Raw genomic sequence first — 19,239 nt, 5'->3', positions numbered from 1 at the left:
GTGGTGTTAAGTACATTCATATTGTTACCACCATCACCAACATCATTACCACCATCACCAACGTCTAGTGTTGGAACTTTTAAATCACCCCTGAAAGAAAACCCTGTGCCTGTTCATTCCCCATTCTGCCCTCTCCTTGCCTTCTGGTAGCCACTAAACAGATTTCTGTCTTTTTGGATTTGCTTATTCCTGACATCTCATATAAGTGAAATCTTGCAACATGTGTCCTGCTGCTTTCCTTAGCATGATGTTTTCAAGGTTTTTCCATTTTTAGCATGAATCATACTCTATTCTTTTTTATGTGCTTCCTTGTACGGGCATACACCACAATTTAACATTCATCAATTGTTGAACATTTGGGCTCTTTCCATCTTTTGAGTATGAATAATGGTGCTTTGAACATTCATGTGCAAGTTTTTGTGTGAACACCTGTTACTATATATATGGATGAGGAAACTAAACTACAGGGGTGGTAGCATAATAGCTTAAGGTAAAAATTGAAGCTTGGAGTAGAAATCTAGGCAGTGTGAAGTAAGAATGTATATTCTTTAATCACTGTGCTTAATCTGGTAGCTTGTAGGTAGCCAATAAATGTTAATCAATTTTTCCACATACTAAGTAAGGCCTTTTATGGGTTTGACAGCATTGATTTTACATTATTTAGTCTCTAAGTAACAGCTAATTGAAATTATTGTTATGGGTACTACTGAATTTATACTTAAATGCTGTGTCTTTGTTGGCTACAGTTTGGCTGTAGCAGCAATTCCTGAAGGTCTTCCCATTGTGGTCACAGTGACTCTAGCCCTTGGTGTTATGAGAATGGTGAAGAAGAGGGCGATTGTGAAAAAACTACCTATTGTTGAAACTCTGGGTAAGTCTCTGGTTAGAGCATACTTGTCCATTGACATGTTAGTTTACATTAACAGAGATCTTAAGGTTTTATAGCTTTTGTGCTAGAGGTTTACATGGTGGTGGTGGACATACAGCAATGTTGAGGATGGTTTTACTAACCAAAAAAGGTCATTAAAAATTCATATCACTCAGGTAAGGGAACTTTAAATCTTTCTGCATCATGGAGTGTTCTAATGCTTAAATCATGTTTAAAAAAAAATAAAGTGACTTTCAGTTCAGGATGGCAGAGTAGAAGGAAATGCACGTGCTCATCTCCTGTGTGAGCACCAAAATTGCAACTAGCTGTTGAAGGAGAACACTGAAACCCACCAAAAAATGATATCTCATGTTCAAAGACAAACAAGAAGCCACAATGAGATGGTAGGATGGCACAATCATGATAAAAACCAAAGCCCATACCTGCTGGGTGAGTGATGCACAGTCTGGAGAACAATAATACCAAAAAGTTCTTGCACTGTTGTGAAGATTCTGAACCCCACATCAGGCTTCTGACCCTGGGGATCCGACAAAAGGGATGGGAATTGATAGCTTATGGTGAACAGTTCAGATTCATGATCTGAAGGAGACAATTTTGCTTCGGGACCAGAGACTTGGCTTCAGTCACTCAAAACTTGGTGGGGTAAAAGATTTATTACAGTAAAAAAGGGATAGAGAAAGCTTCTGACACAGACATCAGAAGGGGGCAGAGAGTGCCTCACAGGCTAGTCTTATCAAGGCCTTACATACTTTCTGGTTACTTTTATGTTGGTTACTAACAACCAACAATAGAAAGGTCTTACCAGATTCACTCCCACAACATATATCTTAAGATAACAGGATTAGTCAGAAGGTTCTTAAGAAGAAACATGTTCTGGAGCAACATGCATTGTTATTATATAATCATTAGTACAGAGTAAGTAAGGAAAAACATACCCATAGTAAGGGAAAACATACCCTTGAGTAAGATGAGTTGTTTTCTTGTGTAATCATTAGCTCTGGGCTTAAAGAAAACTAGTCTTGGAAGCAATAGATTGTTGCCATAAAAACTCAAAGCTTAAGAAAAAAACATGTGACTAGGATGAAGGAATGTAGAGGGAAAAAAAGTTTGTCCCTTTTTCCTTCTTGAGGGCCCTGGACTCCTTATCAACCTACCTAGGAATTAACTCTTTCAGAATCCCCAGGTAATCTGACCTTGAAGGCCCGAAGAATTTGATTATAGGACTTCCACAGGACTAGGGGAAAGAGAGGCTCCAGTTTTGGAGGGCACAAAGAAAATCTTGCCTGCACCAAGACCCAGAGGAAAGGAACAGTGACCCCATAGGAGACTGAACCAAAAATACCCACTAGTGTTGGAGGGTCTCCTGTGGAGGTGTGGGTGGGGGCTCACCACAGGGATGGGGGCATTGGTAGTAGCAGTCTGGGAAGGTCCCTCCTTGGGCTAATTCCTCTTGGAGGTCACTTTTAACTCTACTATAGAGCCTTAGATCCTAGGGCTGGGTCACCTTGGGCCAGATAACTACCAGGAAGGGAGACAACCCCAACCGTCAGCAGATAATTGGATTAATGCTTTACTGAACAAGGTTCTGCCCACCAGAGCAAGACCCGGTTTTTCCCACTGCCACACCCTCCCATCAGGAAGCTTACGCAAGCCTCTTAGCCTCTTCCATCAGTAGGCAGACAGAAGAAGCAAGAACAGACACAGTCCCAACAGCAGCTAAAACAAAAACCACTTTCGAGAAAGTTAGGATGAGAAAGTAGAAAGTTGTGTCCCAGATGAAGGGACAAGGTAAGATCTCAGAAGAACAACTAAATGAAGTGGAGATAGGCAATCTTCCAGAAAAAGAATTTAGAACAATGATAGTGAAGATGATTCAGGATCTTGGGAAAACAATGGAGAAGATGCAAGAAATGTTTACCAAAGACCTGAAAGAACTAGAGAACAAGCAAACCGAGATGAATAATACACTAGAAGGAATCAATCACAGAATAACTGAAGCAGAAGAATGGATAAATGACTTGGAGGACAGAATGATGGAAATCACTGCCACAGAACAGAATACAGAAAAAAGAATGAAAAGAAATAAAGACAGCCTAAGAGATCTCTGGGACAACTTAAATGCACCAACATTCTCATTACAGGGGTCCCAAAAGGAGAAGGAAGAGAGAAAGGACCTGAGAAAATATTTGAAGAGATAATAGCTGAAAACTTCACTAATGTGGGAAAGGAGATAGTCAACCAAGTCCAGGAAGCACAGAGAGTCCCAGACAGGATAAAGCCAAGGAGGAACACACAAGACAGACAGAAATGAAAGAGATAGATAAAATATGTTAAAAGCAACAAGGGAAAAATGACAAATATCACACAAGGGAACTCCCATCAAGTATCAGCTGAAATTCTCAAAATTTCTCAAGCCAGAGGCAGCGGCGCCACATTTAAAATGATGAAAGGGAAGAACTTGCAACCAAGAATACCCAGCAAATTTCCCCTTCAGATTTGAAGGCAAAATCAAAAGCTTTCCCAGAAAAGCAAAAGTTAAAAGAATTCAGCACCACCAGTCCAACTTTACAACAAATACTAAAGGAACTTCTCTAGGCAGGAAACAAAAGAGAAGGAAAATACCTACAGAAAATAAGTCCAAAACAATTAAGAAAACGGTAACAGGTTTATACATATCAATAATTACCTTAAATGTAAATGGATTAAATGCACCAACCAAAGACATAGACTGGCTGGGTGGATGAAAACATGTGCATGTATGCACTCCACTTACCACATCACTCTGCTTGACCCCCCCACCTCAAATTGTATGTAATTATTTTATATTGTTAAATTAATCATGTTCCTATTATGGCTTGCAATTATAGTTATCTTTTATTTTTTGTCTGGCTGTTGAGTGTGAAAACTGATAAACATCTTTTACTGTTGTGATTATTTAACTTACTTAATACCTTTGTATCATGATTGGTCAACAGAAGAATAGTAGAACTCTGTATCACCAACATTAGGCTCTATTAGAAAAACCTGTGATCACTTTTTAAAACCTAAATGTAGATCAGAATTATCTTGAAATGTTTTGAAAAGTCCAAATGCTCAGGTATTGCTTTTTTTCCTCCAGAGCTTGAGATAAATTTCAAATGAGCAATCATTTTTAAAAACAACTGGACTATATGATGCTCTACCTAGTTTGTTTCAGTTTTTCTATTTCACATTCAGTGCTCCCATTTCATTTAGTTTATGTTCTCCAATATATCCAGTATTTTTTGGATGTTCTTTTTCAGGTCTTTATCAAGCATTGTAGAAAAGCTTTGGTATACATAATATATATGCTTTATAGTTTTTTGAACATAACATGAATTTTTGCCCAGTTAAAAAAATTACAACATTTTGGTTCTGCTTGTTTGACTTACTATGAATAGAATGCTAGATTTCTAATTAAAAAATAGTGTACAACAAGCAGCAGAGGTGTACTATATAGCATAAGGAACCATGGTCAATATCTTGTAATAACCTATGATGGACAATAATTTAAAAAATAATAAATGTGATTTGTATAACTGAACCACCTTGCTATGTACTTGAAACATTGTAAGTCAACTATACTACAATAGAAAATATATATATATTAAAATGAAGTAACATGAAACTGTAGAATTACAGAGATTTATTCTTGTTTGACATCTCAAGAAAAATAATTGATAATGATAGATCCTAAACTGTCATTCTTGAATTGAATTTATTAAGAACAGTAAGTATATAGTAGTTATATTGCTATAATGTAATTATATGTATGATACGAAAATTTTGGTAACTTTATGTATGTTATGAAGGTTCTTTTTATTTAGGAATTCAAAAATGTTAAATTTAGCTTCTAGTTTGTAGTTTAATATTGAGAAGGCAAAAATTCCTTAAAATACTTGCTGAAAAAATTACATGAGTTTATATTTAGGTAACCTTGAAACTTTCTAGAAAATGTATAAAGTTGCTATATAGAGTTGATATCAAGTAGCTTTCTCAAAAAAAAAAAAAAAAAAGCATTTATCAGTATCTTTTTAATTCCAGAAATTACCTTATGATAAGTAAACATGATTAGAGAAAACAACCTAAAATTATCCATGAGCTTGAGTTTTACAATATTCAGAGAAGCAAGGCAGTTTTCTAGAATCTTAAATTTGTTTTCAGTGTAAACTTTCATTTTTTTTAAATGACTCTTGTGACTTATAGTGATTTATTCTTCAGGTTGCTGTAATGTGATTTGTTCAGATAAGACTGGAACCCTGACCAAGAATGAAATGACTGTTACCCACATATTTACTTCGGATGGCCTGCGTGCTGAGGTACTGTAGATGTTTTTTTTAACAGCAGAATTCCTTTTTAGGAGTCTTGGTGTTTAGAATTCCTAACCATTCCAGTGTCTTCACAAGGGTGCAAGTTAGTTGACAGCTGAGTATTTTTCCATCCCGGGTAATTCTCCCAAGTCTTGATCCTGCTCCAGCTGTTCAGTGCAGAAATGTTGATCTCCCTCAAACCCTTTCTGTCTGTCTCTACATCCATCTGTTACCAGACTCTGGACCCTTGCTCTATCTGCAACAAAGGAACCTCTCAGAATTCCTTAAGTGAAGATGCTTTAATGGCTTCCCATTATGACCAGGGTCCTGAAGTGGGGCTGCTCACGGCTCTGGGTTCTGTCCCATACTTCCTTCCTCAATCTGTATCTCCCCTTGGCTTTCCATAGACCAAGTACACTGACTTTCTGGTTCTTGCAGTGTGACAGAATTGCTCCTACTTAAGGACGTTTGGTGCTGTTCTCACTGTTTAGGACAGTTTAATGTCCTAAACATTAAACTGTCCTAAACAGTTTATGCACCTTTTCTGCACCTTCATCCTTTGCACCTCATTTCTAACCCATTCCTTCAGAGAAGCTTTGCTGATCACCTAGAACTCACCCTGTGGTGCATGTTTTCATAGCTCCCTCCCTCTTTGTTTAGGTGAAGTCCTCTGTCTCTCTTCCCATGATGCCCTGAGCATAATAGAGCAGAAATTCTGGTGCCCAGCACAGGGTCTGCTTTGTAGTAGTACATACTTGTTGAAAGAATAAATGAATGCATGAATTATTCTACTTTAAAAATTGTATATGAGTGGCCCCTGAAGTGCATGTTAGTGTATGTACATTGGTTAATTTTGAAGCTGTATGAGGACAAGTTTCAATCTCAGCTAGTTGTGGCAGAATTTCTGACTGGAATTTTCATTAATACTACTTGTTATGGGAACAGTATTTTAAAATGTATTTAAAGCCAGTTCTGTGAACAAAGGAAGAATTTCACAAATTAACAGAAGTTGTACTTGGGTCTATTTAATCCTAGTTTACTAGGCCTCAAAATGAGACTGTATATTTAGGGTGTTAGATTTGGTTAGGATACCCAGTGCTGTGTTGTTGGATGTGTCTTTTCTGGATGATTCAGAAGGGTCATTGGGTTTACATGTGCTTATATGGTCCAGGTGTGAAAGGTAGGATATAAATTTATCTTGTGTTTTAAGCCCAGAATTTTGTATGTTAAGCATTAACTGTTAATTCCCTTAAACTGCCTTATTTTTATCGTGAACTTTAGCTTGTATTTGGCTTGGCTTGTTGTCGCAATATGTAAGTATCTGACTTGTCTCCGTCTCTGATTTTTAAAATTGGTGTGTAGCATACTATGTTAAAGTAGTTGGTAAGTGCTAGGGTAAATCACTTATCTCTGAGCTTTGCATATTTACAAAATGAACTCTGTTTTTGTCTAGGTCATAGGTTTGTCACAAATGTCAAATGTAATAGATTGGAATTCTTTGCAAATTGTAGTGTTATATAAATGTAGGACTTCCCTGGTGGTTCAGATGGTAAAGAATCTTCCTACAATGCAGGAGACCTGAGTTCAATCCTTGGGTCGGGAAGGTCTCCTAGAGAAGGGAATGGCAACCTACTCTAGTATTCTTGCCTGGAGAATTCCATAGACAGAGGAGCCTGATGGGCTACAGTTCATGAGTCGCAAAGAGTTGGACACGACTGAGTGACTAACACACACACATACACACACACCTATAAATGTAATGTTATGTAAATTTAAACTCACTTATATATAGAGATTTTCATGGTTTATTTTCCCTTTTTAATAATATGTTGTAAGTAGAAGCAATAGAAGGTTATATTAGCAATTATATTGTTTACTTACAATGTACTATGTATTATAATTAGCATAACAGTTAATTATTTGTATGGAATTAACTGTAGGTTTATCATTGTAGTGAAAATTACTATCTATTCCTTTTACTATTAAATGTTCTTTTAGATAAATTTAAATGCTTCTCTACTTTTAATAGTGTCATGATGAACACAGCTCATCACTTTTCTGTTTTCATAAGTATTGTCACTGCCTACTGTAGTGTATTATTGACTCTACTTTATGTTCCGTAGGTTACTGGAGTTGGCTACAATCCATTTGGGGAAGTGATTGTTGATGGTGATGTTGTTCATGGATTCTATAACCCATCTGTTAGTAGAATTGTTGAGGTAAATACTGCTTTCTTTTTAAGAAAGTGGCTTTCTTCATAATGACTTAGGATTCAGTGATGGGTTCATAGTTGTGTGTTTCTCTTAGGCTGGCTGTGTGTGCAATGATGCTGTAATTAGAAATAACACTCTAATGGGAAAACCAACGGAAGGAGCCTTAATTGCTCTTGCAATGAAGGTATGTGCCTGGTCCTCTCTTCTTTGACATGTGAAAACATCACTCTCACAAGAGAATATGAACCCATGGATTTGAGTGTTGCTGGCTTTTAGGTGTGGAGTGAAGAAGACGCACAGGATTTCATAGTTTGTACTGCCTTTTGGGAACCAATTGTAGTCTTTCTGGAAATACAGAGCATGAGGGTTTTCACTATAACTTTCTATCTCCTACATGCAGCATACAGACTAATGACCAGTGATGGGTTTATTCTTACAAAGAAATGCTGTTGTTTTTCGTAATATTCAGAGTGTTGTATGAAAAGTTTTATAAATATGTGTAATTGCTGATAAGTGCCAATTTTCAAACATGAAATAGGCAACATTCTTTAGTATTTCCATGTAAAGGTATTAAGGCCAAGATGAGAAATCAGCTTTTCTTTTTCCAGTCTTCCCTTTCCTTCCATTATTAATTTCTTAAAATTAATGTAGAGATAGTGTTTCTGTTGGGAAGAAAGGGTGCTAATCTCAGTGACTCTACCCCAGTTAATCTCCTTTTCTAAGTCCTACGGTTGATTAAATGAGAAACCTAAAAGTCCAACCTGGCACTCCCATAACAAAAATAAAACTGCTTTTAAGAGCAGTTTTAGGAAACGTGTATAAAATAGGATGCCTCTGAATGAGGTTGCTTCTGTTGAGATTCAGTATAGAAATGTAGGCTGTTATAATATTGATTTGATAAAGTCAAATTGATGGTTTTATAATGTATCTACTTCTTTAACGAGAAGTCACTTTCCTTTTTCCTTTACCATTTGTTTTCCTTGTAACTAAAAATAGCATAGTATCACTTTTTAAAAATATTGAAATTTATTGTGTTTAACTTTCTCCTTTTGAGAAATAAAGAACATGAAACCACCTGTTTATGGGTGGGGACCTCACAGTTTAGGTAGGAATTCAGTAGTAACAGACTGGAACAAATGAAAGGCAGACCAAGGAAGCAGACAGTCTTAACACTGAGCCACGTATCAGAAGAGTGCACTTTAAGACTTGGAACCTGAACTTTGAAAGGAAAGAGGGATTTAGATAGGGTTGGAGTGGGGTGTAAGCTAGGTGAAGAGGAAGAATAAAAGCTTGAGGAATACATAAGGGTAGACTGGATTGTGACTTTTGAATTGGTTAGCCTAGGTGAAATGAACAGTTTGAATGGCCTAGAGGCTTGTTGAGTTGGCTGTGTGATGGGTTACTGCAGGACCTTTAAAAGCCAGGAAGGAGCAGTAAACTTGATTTTTGAATAATTTGAAGAATATTTTTGAGTAGTATTTTGGAATAATTTTAATGTCATACTACTGCATGGCATTAGTAGTAGTCAGTGTGTCAGTGGTGGGGCGAGAGGGTATAGGATGGCAGCAGCAGGCAGGGTAGATTTGAGTATCTACCCTGTTTGAGAATCGAGGAGTTGAGTTTGAAACTTCTATTGATTATACAGTATGTATTGGCTGGATACCTTTCTTTCTTACCCTACTTCCTCCCAGAGTTTGAGCCAGTTGAGATTTTAATGTAGTCAGTGTTGAAATTTTGCTCTGCACATAGTTCAGTAGTGTGCCCTGGACTATCTATATGCCCAGGCTTTCACACTGAACATGTATGCTGCTTTTCAGAGAAGTATGGTATAGATGGAGTGCTGCTGTTTGAAGATAATCCAGGTATCTCTAACCTGCTTCCCTGCAAGTTGTGACTCTTGTTTCTTTGTTAAAGGAAAAAGAATTGGTGAGAATTAACTTTTCTTTTGTGCCATATAGATGGGTCTTGATGGACTTCAACAGGATTATATCAGAAAAGCTGAATACCCTTTTAGCTCTGAGCAGAAGTGGATGGCTGTTAAGTGTGTGCACCGAACACAGCAGGTATCTTTCCATTTACAGAAAACTTACTCTGAATTGTTTGACTACTATTTTTCATTTACTATGCACCTTTAGATTTAAGCTGTCATAGACCATAACGCAGACCAGCTCTGAAGTGTGTGTCATTCATAGTAGACTCAGCCCTGGTTGTTTTGTGTTCTCTTTGAATTTATGCACAAACATGTCAGTTTTGCTATGTGAGCAAACAACTGAAAGGAGCTGGAGGCTGGTCTCAGTGTCCTGGAGCTTGTGACATCAGTCTTTTGACACGTTTTTTATTCTTGGTGACAAGTTTCTGCTGACCGACTGTTGTCTGTGTTCTTCCACTGAAGAATGTATTGTCTTCTGACTGAACAGAACCATATTCTCTTGCGGAAGAGTGGTTACCAAATGTGTATGATTCATGTTAGTTGGTCCAGCTTACAAACTGGCAAAATGAAATACACTGATATATCAAAATTCTCCCGTATTTCTAGGTGCTTTAGAAATTTTTACACAATGTATTGAGTCATGAAATCTACATTGTATAATCATATCACTTACAGTTGCTATTACCAGCTTGATGTGTAAACTTACTTTGCCCTGAAAAATATATAGTTGTTATTTTTATATTTTCTTTATTAGGAATTAGTAATTGGTTATGTGTTTCTGCCTGTGAACAAACATTTGAAACCAATTACATCTCTGTAGATGGGAATTAGGGAGAGGATTCCCTCTTACTTCTAATAAGTAGGAAACATTGGTTTTAAATTGCCCAACACTAAACTTGTGCCAGAAACTGATGATGAGGGGAAGAATAAATTTCTGTTTAGTGTTTAAAGGAACTTTTATGAACCTCAGAGAAGGGGGACATTTGGAAACAAAACTATAAAAAATAAAATGGCTGTTACTTTAAGCTTTGTAATCTAAGCTTTCAAAAATTGCATCAGAATTAGATAATTTTCAGTTGATATCCCTTGTCCATATAGTGATATAGAAAGAATATGTATATGAGTTTATTTGGAAGGTCTGTTTTTTATATTTTATATATGATCACACACTACTTCAAGGTAATGTGGCCCATGTGAAGTTTTAAGATTTGACTTCAGCAATTTAAAATATACTAGCCTCACTTGTATATTAAATCTTTTCAGTTGCGGGGTAGAAGTACAGAGTGGCAGGTAATAAATCTGGAAAAACTGCTTGACTTTTCTTCCTATTTGCTGATGAGTTTTTCCTATAAAACAAATCAACCAGTGTAACTAACAGAACCCAAATCCATTGACCTGACTCAGGATCTAGAAGAGGTCAGCCTGGCATAGACAGGAAAAACTTATCAATTTAAAAGCTGCCCAGGATCAAGTAGTTTGTCTTTAGGGGACTTTCACTTGAATTCACAGCCTGCATTTCCTCTTCATGGATCACAGCCTTGTCGTGGTGAAGGGGCTTGCATAACTCAAAGAAGCTATGAGCCATTCTTTGCAGGGCCACCCAAGAGGGATGAGTCATAGTGAAGAGTTCTGTCAAAACATGGTCCACTGGAGGAAGAAATGGAAAGCACTCCAGTATTCTTGCTGCAAGAACCCCATTAACAGTATGAAAAGGCAAAAAGATATTACACTGGAAGATGAGCCCTCCCCCTAGGTGGGAAGGTGTCCAATATGCTACTGGGGAAAAGCAGAGTACAATTCCAGCTGAGCTATTTAAAATCCTAAAAGATAATGATATTAAAGTGCTGTACCCAGTATGTCAGCAAATTTGGAAAACTCAGCAGTGGCCACAGGAATGGAAAAGATCACTTTTCATTCCAGTCCCAAACGCCAAAGAATATTCAAACTACTGCACAATTGTACTCATTTCACACGCTAGCAAAGTAATGCTCAAAATTCTCCAAGCTAGGCTTCAACCAAGAACTTCCAGTGTTCAAGCTAGATTTAGAAAAGGCAGAGGAACTAGAGATCAAATTGCCAACATCCATTGGATCATCAAAAAAGCAAAGAGTTCCAGAAAAACATCTGTGTCTGCTTCATTGACTGCATATGCTAAAGCCTTTGTCCGCGTGGGTCATAACAAACTGGAAAATTCTGAAAGAGATGGGATACCAGATCACCTTCCTTGCCTCCTGAGAAACCTGAAGAAACAGTTTGAACCCTACATGGAACAATGGACTGGTTCCAAATTGGGAAAAGAGTGCATCAAGGCTATCTATTGTCACCCTGCTTATTTAACTTATATCCAGGGTACATCATGCGAATAAAATGCCAGGCTGGATGAATCCCAAGCTGGAATCAAGATAGTGGGGAACAGTATCAACAGCCTCAGATATGTAGATGGTACCACTCTAATGGCAGAAAGTTAGGAAGAACTAAAGAACCTCTTGATGAGGGTGAAAGAGGAGAGTGAAAAAACTGTCTTAAAACTAACTCAGCATTCACAAAAACTAAGATCATGGCATCCAGTCCCATCACTTTAGGCAAATAGTTGGGGAAAAATGGAAACAGTGACAGACTTTCTTTGCCTGGGCTCCAAAATCACTGAGGACAGTGATTGCTGCCATGAAATTAAAAGACGCTTGCTCCTTAGAAGCAAAGCTATGATAAACTTAGACAGTGTATTAAAAAGCAGAGACATCACTTTGCCTGCAAAGTTCTGTATAGGTTAGAGCTATGGTTTTTCCAGTAGTCATTTACTGATGTGAAAGTAGAACCATAAAGAAGTCTGAGTGCTGAAGAATTGATGCTTTTGAATTATAGTGCTAGAGAATATGTTTGAGAGTCCCTTGGACTGTAAAGAGGTCAAACCAGTCAATCCTGAAGGAAATAAACCCTGAATATTCATTAGAAGGACTGATACTGAAGCTGAAGCTACAGTATTTTTGGCCATGTGATTCGAAGAGCAGACTCACTGTAAAAGATGATGCTGGGAAAGATTGAAGGCAAATGGAGAAGAAGGTGACAGACATTGAGATGGTTACATAGCATTACTAACTCAGTGGCCATTTGAACAAACTCTGGGAGACAGTGAAGACAGGGAAACCTGGGATGTTGTAGTCCAAAGGGTCACAAAGAGTCGGACATGACTTAGTGACTGAACAACAATCAGTCTGTATTTATCTCTGCTCTCTCCCTGGAACCTACCAAAATGACAACCAATGAATAAAAGATAAGACTTTCCTATACTTCCTCTTTTATTAGTTTATCTTTTAAAGGTGAGGCCTAAAATACAGAGCTAAAAACAGGAGGTCAGGTTGAAATTCTTCATAAGGAGCCCATAGAAATGTTCCATGTACCTTTTCTATTTTTTGAGGCCAGACCAGAAATCTTATCCAGGGCACAAGCATAGAAGGCAGAATTACGCTTTAAGACTAAACACAGGATGATTAAGGGAAAGTTGTTGTCCGGGCTACTAACTCTCCTTTCTCAGAATGCCTGCAGGGGCAGGTCTCCCCATATCCTCATTCTTTGTGTCAGAAGATGGAAGAGTTTCAGAGAAGCTGACTGGTTCTGGGGAGATCCCTACAGTATGGAGTGGTCCTGCGTAAGCTCTTTGTTCACCAGAAGAGTTTCCCTGCTCCTGGCCTTTGTCTCATCACTCCACTGTGAGGGCCATCAGTTGATAAACCCTGCAGTACCCATGGAGTTTCTAGACCTTTATTTGCTTCGGTCTTGAATGTAAACAGACAGACAGGGGTTGTGAGAGCCTTGGGGAGGGTCTTCAGTATAAAAGATGCAGACCAAGCCAGCAGAGAAAGGGATCTCAGAGAAACAAAGTGCTGGGTTTTAAAGAAGATTTCCAGAGACCATGAAAAATGACAACAAAATACTTTAAATAGATTGTTTTTCAAATAAAGTGAAGGAGTCTATCAGAAACTAGAGAAGTCAAAAAGGTGGACAATATAAAAGATAAGATGTGAAAATCAGAAAATAGATGTAGGAGTTCCAACATCCACATAATAGTGGTGACAGAAAATGACAAGAGTTGAACAACATCAGGAGATTTTCTAGAGGGAGAACTTCAGTTTCTAGAATAAAATTGCCCACTGGCTGCTTTGCACAGTGAGTGGGTTACAGAGGGGTGGGGGTGAGGAAATAAACACACCAAAGCCCCTGATTCAAGTAATTTGAGGGCACTGAGAGAGAATTCTAAACAATTTCAGAGGTTGTTAGGGTGGGGAGGAAGGGCAAGGGGGAGGGAGTATACATACAGATTAGGAATTAAGTGGCTTCTTAGGCTTTCCAGATGCAACTCTGCACACTAGAGGCTGGGAGGTGATTGAGCCTTCAACTGAGAGGAAGTCTCTTCCCAGCTGAACTTACATATGTGGGGGTGAAATAAAAATGTTTTCACACAAGTCTCAAAATGCATAGCCCACATACCTTTTCTTAGAGCGATATTGATGGATAAGTTATTCCAAGGTAAGAATATACACTAAAGGGAGACTTAGAATCCAGTGAGTTCTGACCAGTGGAGGAGTGAAGGGAAGCTCCAGGATGCCAATTGTGTAGCAAGCCTGGAAATGAGCTAGAAAAGGAAAGGCGGGAGTTCCTCAGACATCATATGGGAGGAGTAATAGCTTACCTGCTCATTGGATCATGTGCAGAATACATTGAGAGGTGCTTCATAATATGACATGGAGAGCTTGGAATTAATTAGTAATAAGTGTAAAGGAAACTAAGCAAATAAAAAAAGAGGCAATTATTAACTGTATGAAAGACAAAACTTGAACAGGAAGAAATGTATTTGGCTTATAATAGGCCATGGAAAGAACATTATACCTTTCTGCCGCCTCTGCTGCATCTTCTTACCCAGGGACCAGGGAGATGGATGCTCCTCTCAGTGTGAGCTCATACTGTTGTACCAGGGACAGAGGAGGGCCACATTATGGACTGGTTCATAAATCACCAGTAGTAGTAAATGAATCACCACAAGTAGTACTTGGAAGAGACACAAGTACTACTTATGTTTATTCGCCAAAGCAAAGCACATCTGACTTCAGAGTGGTACAGAGGGGCAGGAAATACATTTCTGCCACGTGCCTCCAAGGAGAGCTGAGACATTTGTGAACTGTTCTGGTGGCCACTTGGCTCAGCAGTGAGGAGTTAGAAAGTGAGCAGAACACTGGTGATTCTTGTTCTGTGTGTATTAGAACAATGGAGAGAGAAGGAATAGGGAGTGGGGGTGGCCTGACTATCACCTGTCACAGCAGACAGTATAAACTGACAAGTAGAAAAGTAGCTGTAAAAATGTAATTTAAAACATGACAATAAGTACCCAGGACAACAGCCAGAAGAGTTAAAATTGGTTTGCCTCTGTGGAGCATAGGACTGGAGGTGAGGAGGTTGGGCAGGGGACTGCAGGTTTTCATTGTAAGCTTTTGAATATTACTTAACCAAGATAAAAAGTCTGCTAATACCCACAATTGCAAGCTTGTTGTGAGCATTAAATGGAGTCACATATATGCATGTAACAGCATTGTAGAAAGCCTGAACCATTGTTCGTGGGCTGATGTTAGACCTCTCCTGTTATGTTATGAGCTCAGATCTCAGAGTATGGAGCTGAGTGTAGACGTACCTTCAGTATGGAGGTTGAAGGGGTAGAGTAGATGCTGTGTTCTAAAAAGGATGCAGAAAGCTCTCTCATGAACTTTTAATCATCAGAGTTCAAGTGCTATCTTGAGTTACTTCTCTGTGTATTATGGGAATCCATGCTGCTTGTTTTTGACCCCAATGGCTGATATATATGAATTAAAACTAACTTGAATTTATTTGCTCTGTTTTTTCTTAGGACAGACCAGAGATTTGTTTTATGAAGGGTGCTTATGAACAGGTGATTAAGTATTGTACTACATATCACAGCAAAGGACAGACCTTGACACTCACCCAGCAGCAGAGAGATCTGTACCAGCAAGAGAAGGCCCAGATGGGCTCTGCAGGGCTCAGAGGTAAGTCCATGTCCGCACAGTCACCTTGGTGGAGAGGTAGTGCTGCTAACTGCAGATGGATTCGTGCTTCACATCTGAGCTGCCCAGCTCTACGCAGGCTTTGTAGAGCCCTGCCATTTCTGAAATGCTAGGTTTTAGTTGACTAATTGGCCCCTAGAACATAAGTTGGAAACATAGCTAAATATGAAACTTCTAGTTCTTAGAGATCTGCAGTGGTCTTCTGAGCAGCTGACAGAAATTTCATTTTAGACAAGTTTATCTTGTGAGAAGGGTAATGAATGGAAGTAAAGTGATGTTACTCCTTCCGTATGTCATCACTTGGTCTTGTTTATTAATTTGAAATTCTTTACTAAATATTAAGAGACTTAAATCTCTAATTCTTTAAACTGAGGTAGTTGCTGACTCCTTCCCGTCTGTCACCAGAGAGGAAAGAGTTGTCCAGACTTGGCTTTGTGAAATGCTGCTGACTGGACAGTGATAGGGAGAGGGGGTCAGCTGGGCACACACACATCAGCATGGGTAGGGTTGAAGATCAGGGGTCAGGGCCATTCCTGGTCTTTACGTTCTGGCTTGTGGGGAATATGCGCCCATGGGTGCATGCACACATGCATGCATGCACTTCTGTAGTCTTTCTCAAGGAAATTACAAGAGTTGGCTTCCTTAATTTTATTATTATTTACAAAACAAAAGTCAAGCGCCACAATTCTGGGAGCAGGAAACAAGTATGTAAAAAGTATTCTTAATCATGGTTCACTTAAGCAAGGTGAACCATAGATTTACAGGACTTCTGTTCTTATAGTGTAGGTTTAGGAAGATATTCTTGTGGCTTCCTTTGAGGGCAGTGTTTTGTTATTCTTAGTAGCTCACAGCTAGAGGGTTTTGAGTTGACTTGCATTTATAGAATCTTAAAAGTATGGTATGTGCTCCCTGTTTTCCTTAATTTTTTTTAACAGAAGCGTCACAGTTTTTTGGTGGGGGGAGGTGGGGAGGCCTAGTTCTCTTAATCTGAAAGATTGTGGAGCTTTGTGTATGTGTGGTTTGGTGTGGTAACTTTGTGAAATGGACCAGACATGGTGTGGAGCACATCTTTGTTTCACAGGCTCTGGGAAACATTCTGGGCATCCATCTCTTGCTTCACATCTCTTCCTCTTCTTATGCTCCATTTTCCTCCCCCTGCTGAAATTGCCATGATGAAAAGTAAAGAATAAATGAATAAAGATTTTAAGTTTAACTTGATATGAACTTATCTTGTACCTTATAAAACCTAAGTTTCTTAAAATACATGTGGTTGTTAATTTTAAAATTGGAATATATTTTGCTTTTATGTTTCAAATATAAAGGAGGGAGTTGGGGATCCTTCACATGAAAAGGTCTACATACCTTTGTCCCATACAGTAGCATTAGATCTTCATTTATGCTAAAGAAGCAAACAAATAAATACAAAATACTGACCTCTGGGCTGATACCATCCATCCACTGAGGGTGCCAGGAGCTGGTGTCCCTTGCTTAGAATTTGCTGACACATGGGTTGATACTCACTTCCCCCTTCTGTTGCCATCTTCCTCTGTTCCAACACAGGAACTGTCATGTGGCTTATTCCCTCCAGAGTGAAAGCTTTTGGTGGGGCTCATATCTCCATAGATTTTGTGTTGGAAGTCATTTGCCTCTAACCATGGTTTTCCAAATGTATCTTATCCTTCATACCTTGTGCTTGAGTAAGGATAGATACTTCCTGTGGTCTCTCTGGGGCTTTTCAGTTACCCCACGAGATACATATGTTTAGTTTGTGTGCTTTGTGTGTGTGTGTGTGTGTGTGTGTTTGGTAAGTTGTTCAGTCTTTTAGTATAATATCCCAGATGTAGACACATCCCTCTGGCTAAAAAGGCAGCTACTGCCAAAGTTCTGGAATTCTGAGAATAAGCTAAATGTATCTGGAAATGAATAGCACTTTGTCCTGTATCTTAAGTTCTAAGGATGATAGGAAACTAACTATAAAGGGTGGTAGTGCTGCGATTCGTGGGGTCGCGAAGAGTCGGACACGACTGAGCGACTGATATGATCTTATCTGATCTGATGGTGGTATTATTTATGTAGTTTTAAGAGAACCAAAGGTATGAATAAGAAACACCTGTTAATATAGAAAGAAAGAGAGAATATAAACTCTTGTTGGTATTAGTGGTTTTACAATTACTTTACAGGTTAACTGTATCTTCCAGAGTTTGTTGTGTACAAAATTGTTGCATGTTGTCTAATTAATATAGCCTTTTAAAACTTCAAGCTATTGAATTATGCTGAAGACCTGTAAGATGGAAAGATGAAGATACAATAGTAGAAATCACTATTCAAAGATGTCTGTTTAAAATTGACTTTAAAGCTCAACAAACCTATACTTTTCCAAATAATTAATTGTATTTTCTTAAGAGTCAATAGTTTCTACTGAAAGGGGCTGCAAGTTTTGCTATGTGAAAACATTCCTATTTGTTCCTCTCCCGCTTTCTCTGCTTAACAGTTGTGTAGTCTTATTCCGTTTAATTTTTAATAATTTAAAGAAATTCCATATCAAGAACCATTAAACTGTAGTATCTTTGCACGTAAGAAGTTTTGATTTTTAAAATTTCTGTTATTACTGCAATGACTTTCTAGTCCTAAGTGATTTATCTGAGTGAGAAGTGTTATGGCCTCCAGATTTTATAAAGTAAATTCTAATGTTTCTGTGATTCACATTTTCTTTTTGGATTTTATCTCCCAAGTTCTTGCTTTGGCTTCTGGTCCTGAATTGGGACAACTGACGTTCCTTGGCCTGGTGGGAATCATTGATCCTCCTAGAACTGGTGTGAAAGAAGCCGTTACAACACTCATTGCCTCGGGAGTATCAATAAAAATGATTACTGGAGACTCACAGGAGACTGCAGTTGCCATCGGTATAACTAGGCTGCTTCTTTCGTTTTTGTTAGTTTTTCTTAAATTACTGCAGAGCATAGTGGAGCATTAGACATGAAGTGTGTTTACAAAATATTGAGCTATACAGTTTAAAAACTGATGCTTTTGTTTGCTCATACACTATAAAATTGTGGGTGAGATTTTATTTTAGTTAAAAAAATAATACTTTTAGTTGAAAATAATTAAAGCATTGTGAAATCACATTATTATATTCATAAAAGGATAGTTGATTATTTTTAGTCTACTAGTACACCATTCTGATGACTAAAAGCACTAGATCATAAATGTGAAAGAATGCATGAAATTATGATATTTAGTTTTTCTTTCAACTTGAATATAATTTTTTAAGAGCAGACTTTGTACCTGACTTGAAAGAAAATAGCTTGTGTCTATATTTCCATCGTCTGATCACATATATGCCTATGTTGTTTGAATGCCATTTAAGATACTTTACCAAATACAAGGGGAAGAAATGGACATGGAAGTTAATCTTCCAGAACCTGTAAACTATAATTCATACTGATAAATTTAAAATGTGCTAAAGTTCATTAATTCTTACTAATATGGAAAGAGACTAAGACAAGAATTTCACACTTTAAGAAGAATACGTCACTGAAAACATACCATTGTTGGGAAGATTATTTCTAGAGAAATTTCTCAGTGTTTATTTTCATTTACATAAAACTACATGATACTTCATGGGATTCCCAGGTGGCACAGTGGTAAAGAATCTGCCTGTCATTGCAGGAGAGGTGGGTTCCATCCCTGGGTTGGAAAGAGCCCCTGGAGGAGGAAATGGCAACCCACTCCAGTATTTTTGCCAGGAAAATCCCATGGACAGAGCAGCCTGGTGGGCCTCAGTCTTTGAGGTCACAAAGAGTTGGATATG

The 19,239-nt window shown here is 38.1% G+C and overlaps 1 protein-coding gene across 4 annotated transcripts in view; it reads left to right on the top strand.

Annotated features, from left to right (window-relative positions):
- ATP2C1 (ATPase secretory pathway Ca2+ transporting 1) overlaps positions 1 to 19,239 on the top strand; it is a 154,229-nt gene that overhangs the window by 119,019 nt on the left and 15,971 nt on the right. For all 4 annotated transcript variants that reach the window (XM_070794818.1, XM_070794805.1, XM_070794823.1 and 1 more), the window contains 7 exons: positions 747 to 871; positions 5,129 to 5,226; positions 7,341 to 7,436; positions 7,525 to 7,614; positions 9,389 to 9,493; positions 15,254 to 15,410; positions 18,161 to 18,331. In XM_070794818.1, the coding sequence (XP_070650919.1) occupies positions 747 to 871; positions 5,129 to 5,226; positions 7,341 to 7,436; positions 7,525 to 7,614; positions 9,389 to 9,493; positions 15,254 to 15,410; positions 18,161 to 18,331 (842 nt within the window). The remainder of the gene's footprint in view (positions 1 to 746; positions 872 to 5,128; positions 5,227 to 7,340; positions 7,437 to 7,524; positions 7,615 to 9,388; positions 9,494 to 15,253; positions 15,411 to 18,160; positions 18,332 to 19,239) is intronic.

The sequence above is a fragment of the Bos indicus genome, chromosome 1 (assembly GCF_029378745.1).
Source record: "Bos indicus isolate NIAB-ARS_2022 breed Sahiwal x Tharparkar chromosome 1, NIAB-ARS_B.indTharparkar_mat_pri_1.0, whole genome shotgun sequence".
NCBI lineage: Eukaryota > Metazoa > Chordata > Mammalia > Artiodactyla > Bovidae > Bos > Bos indicus.
This window is presented reverse-complemented; position numbering and strand designations above follow the sequence as displayed.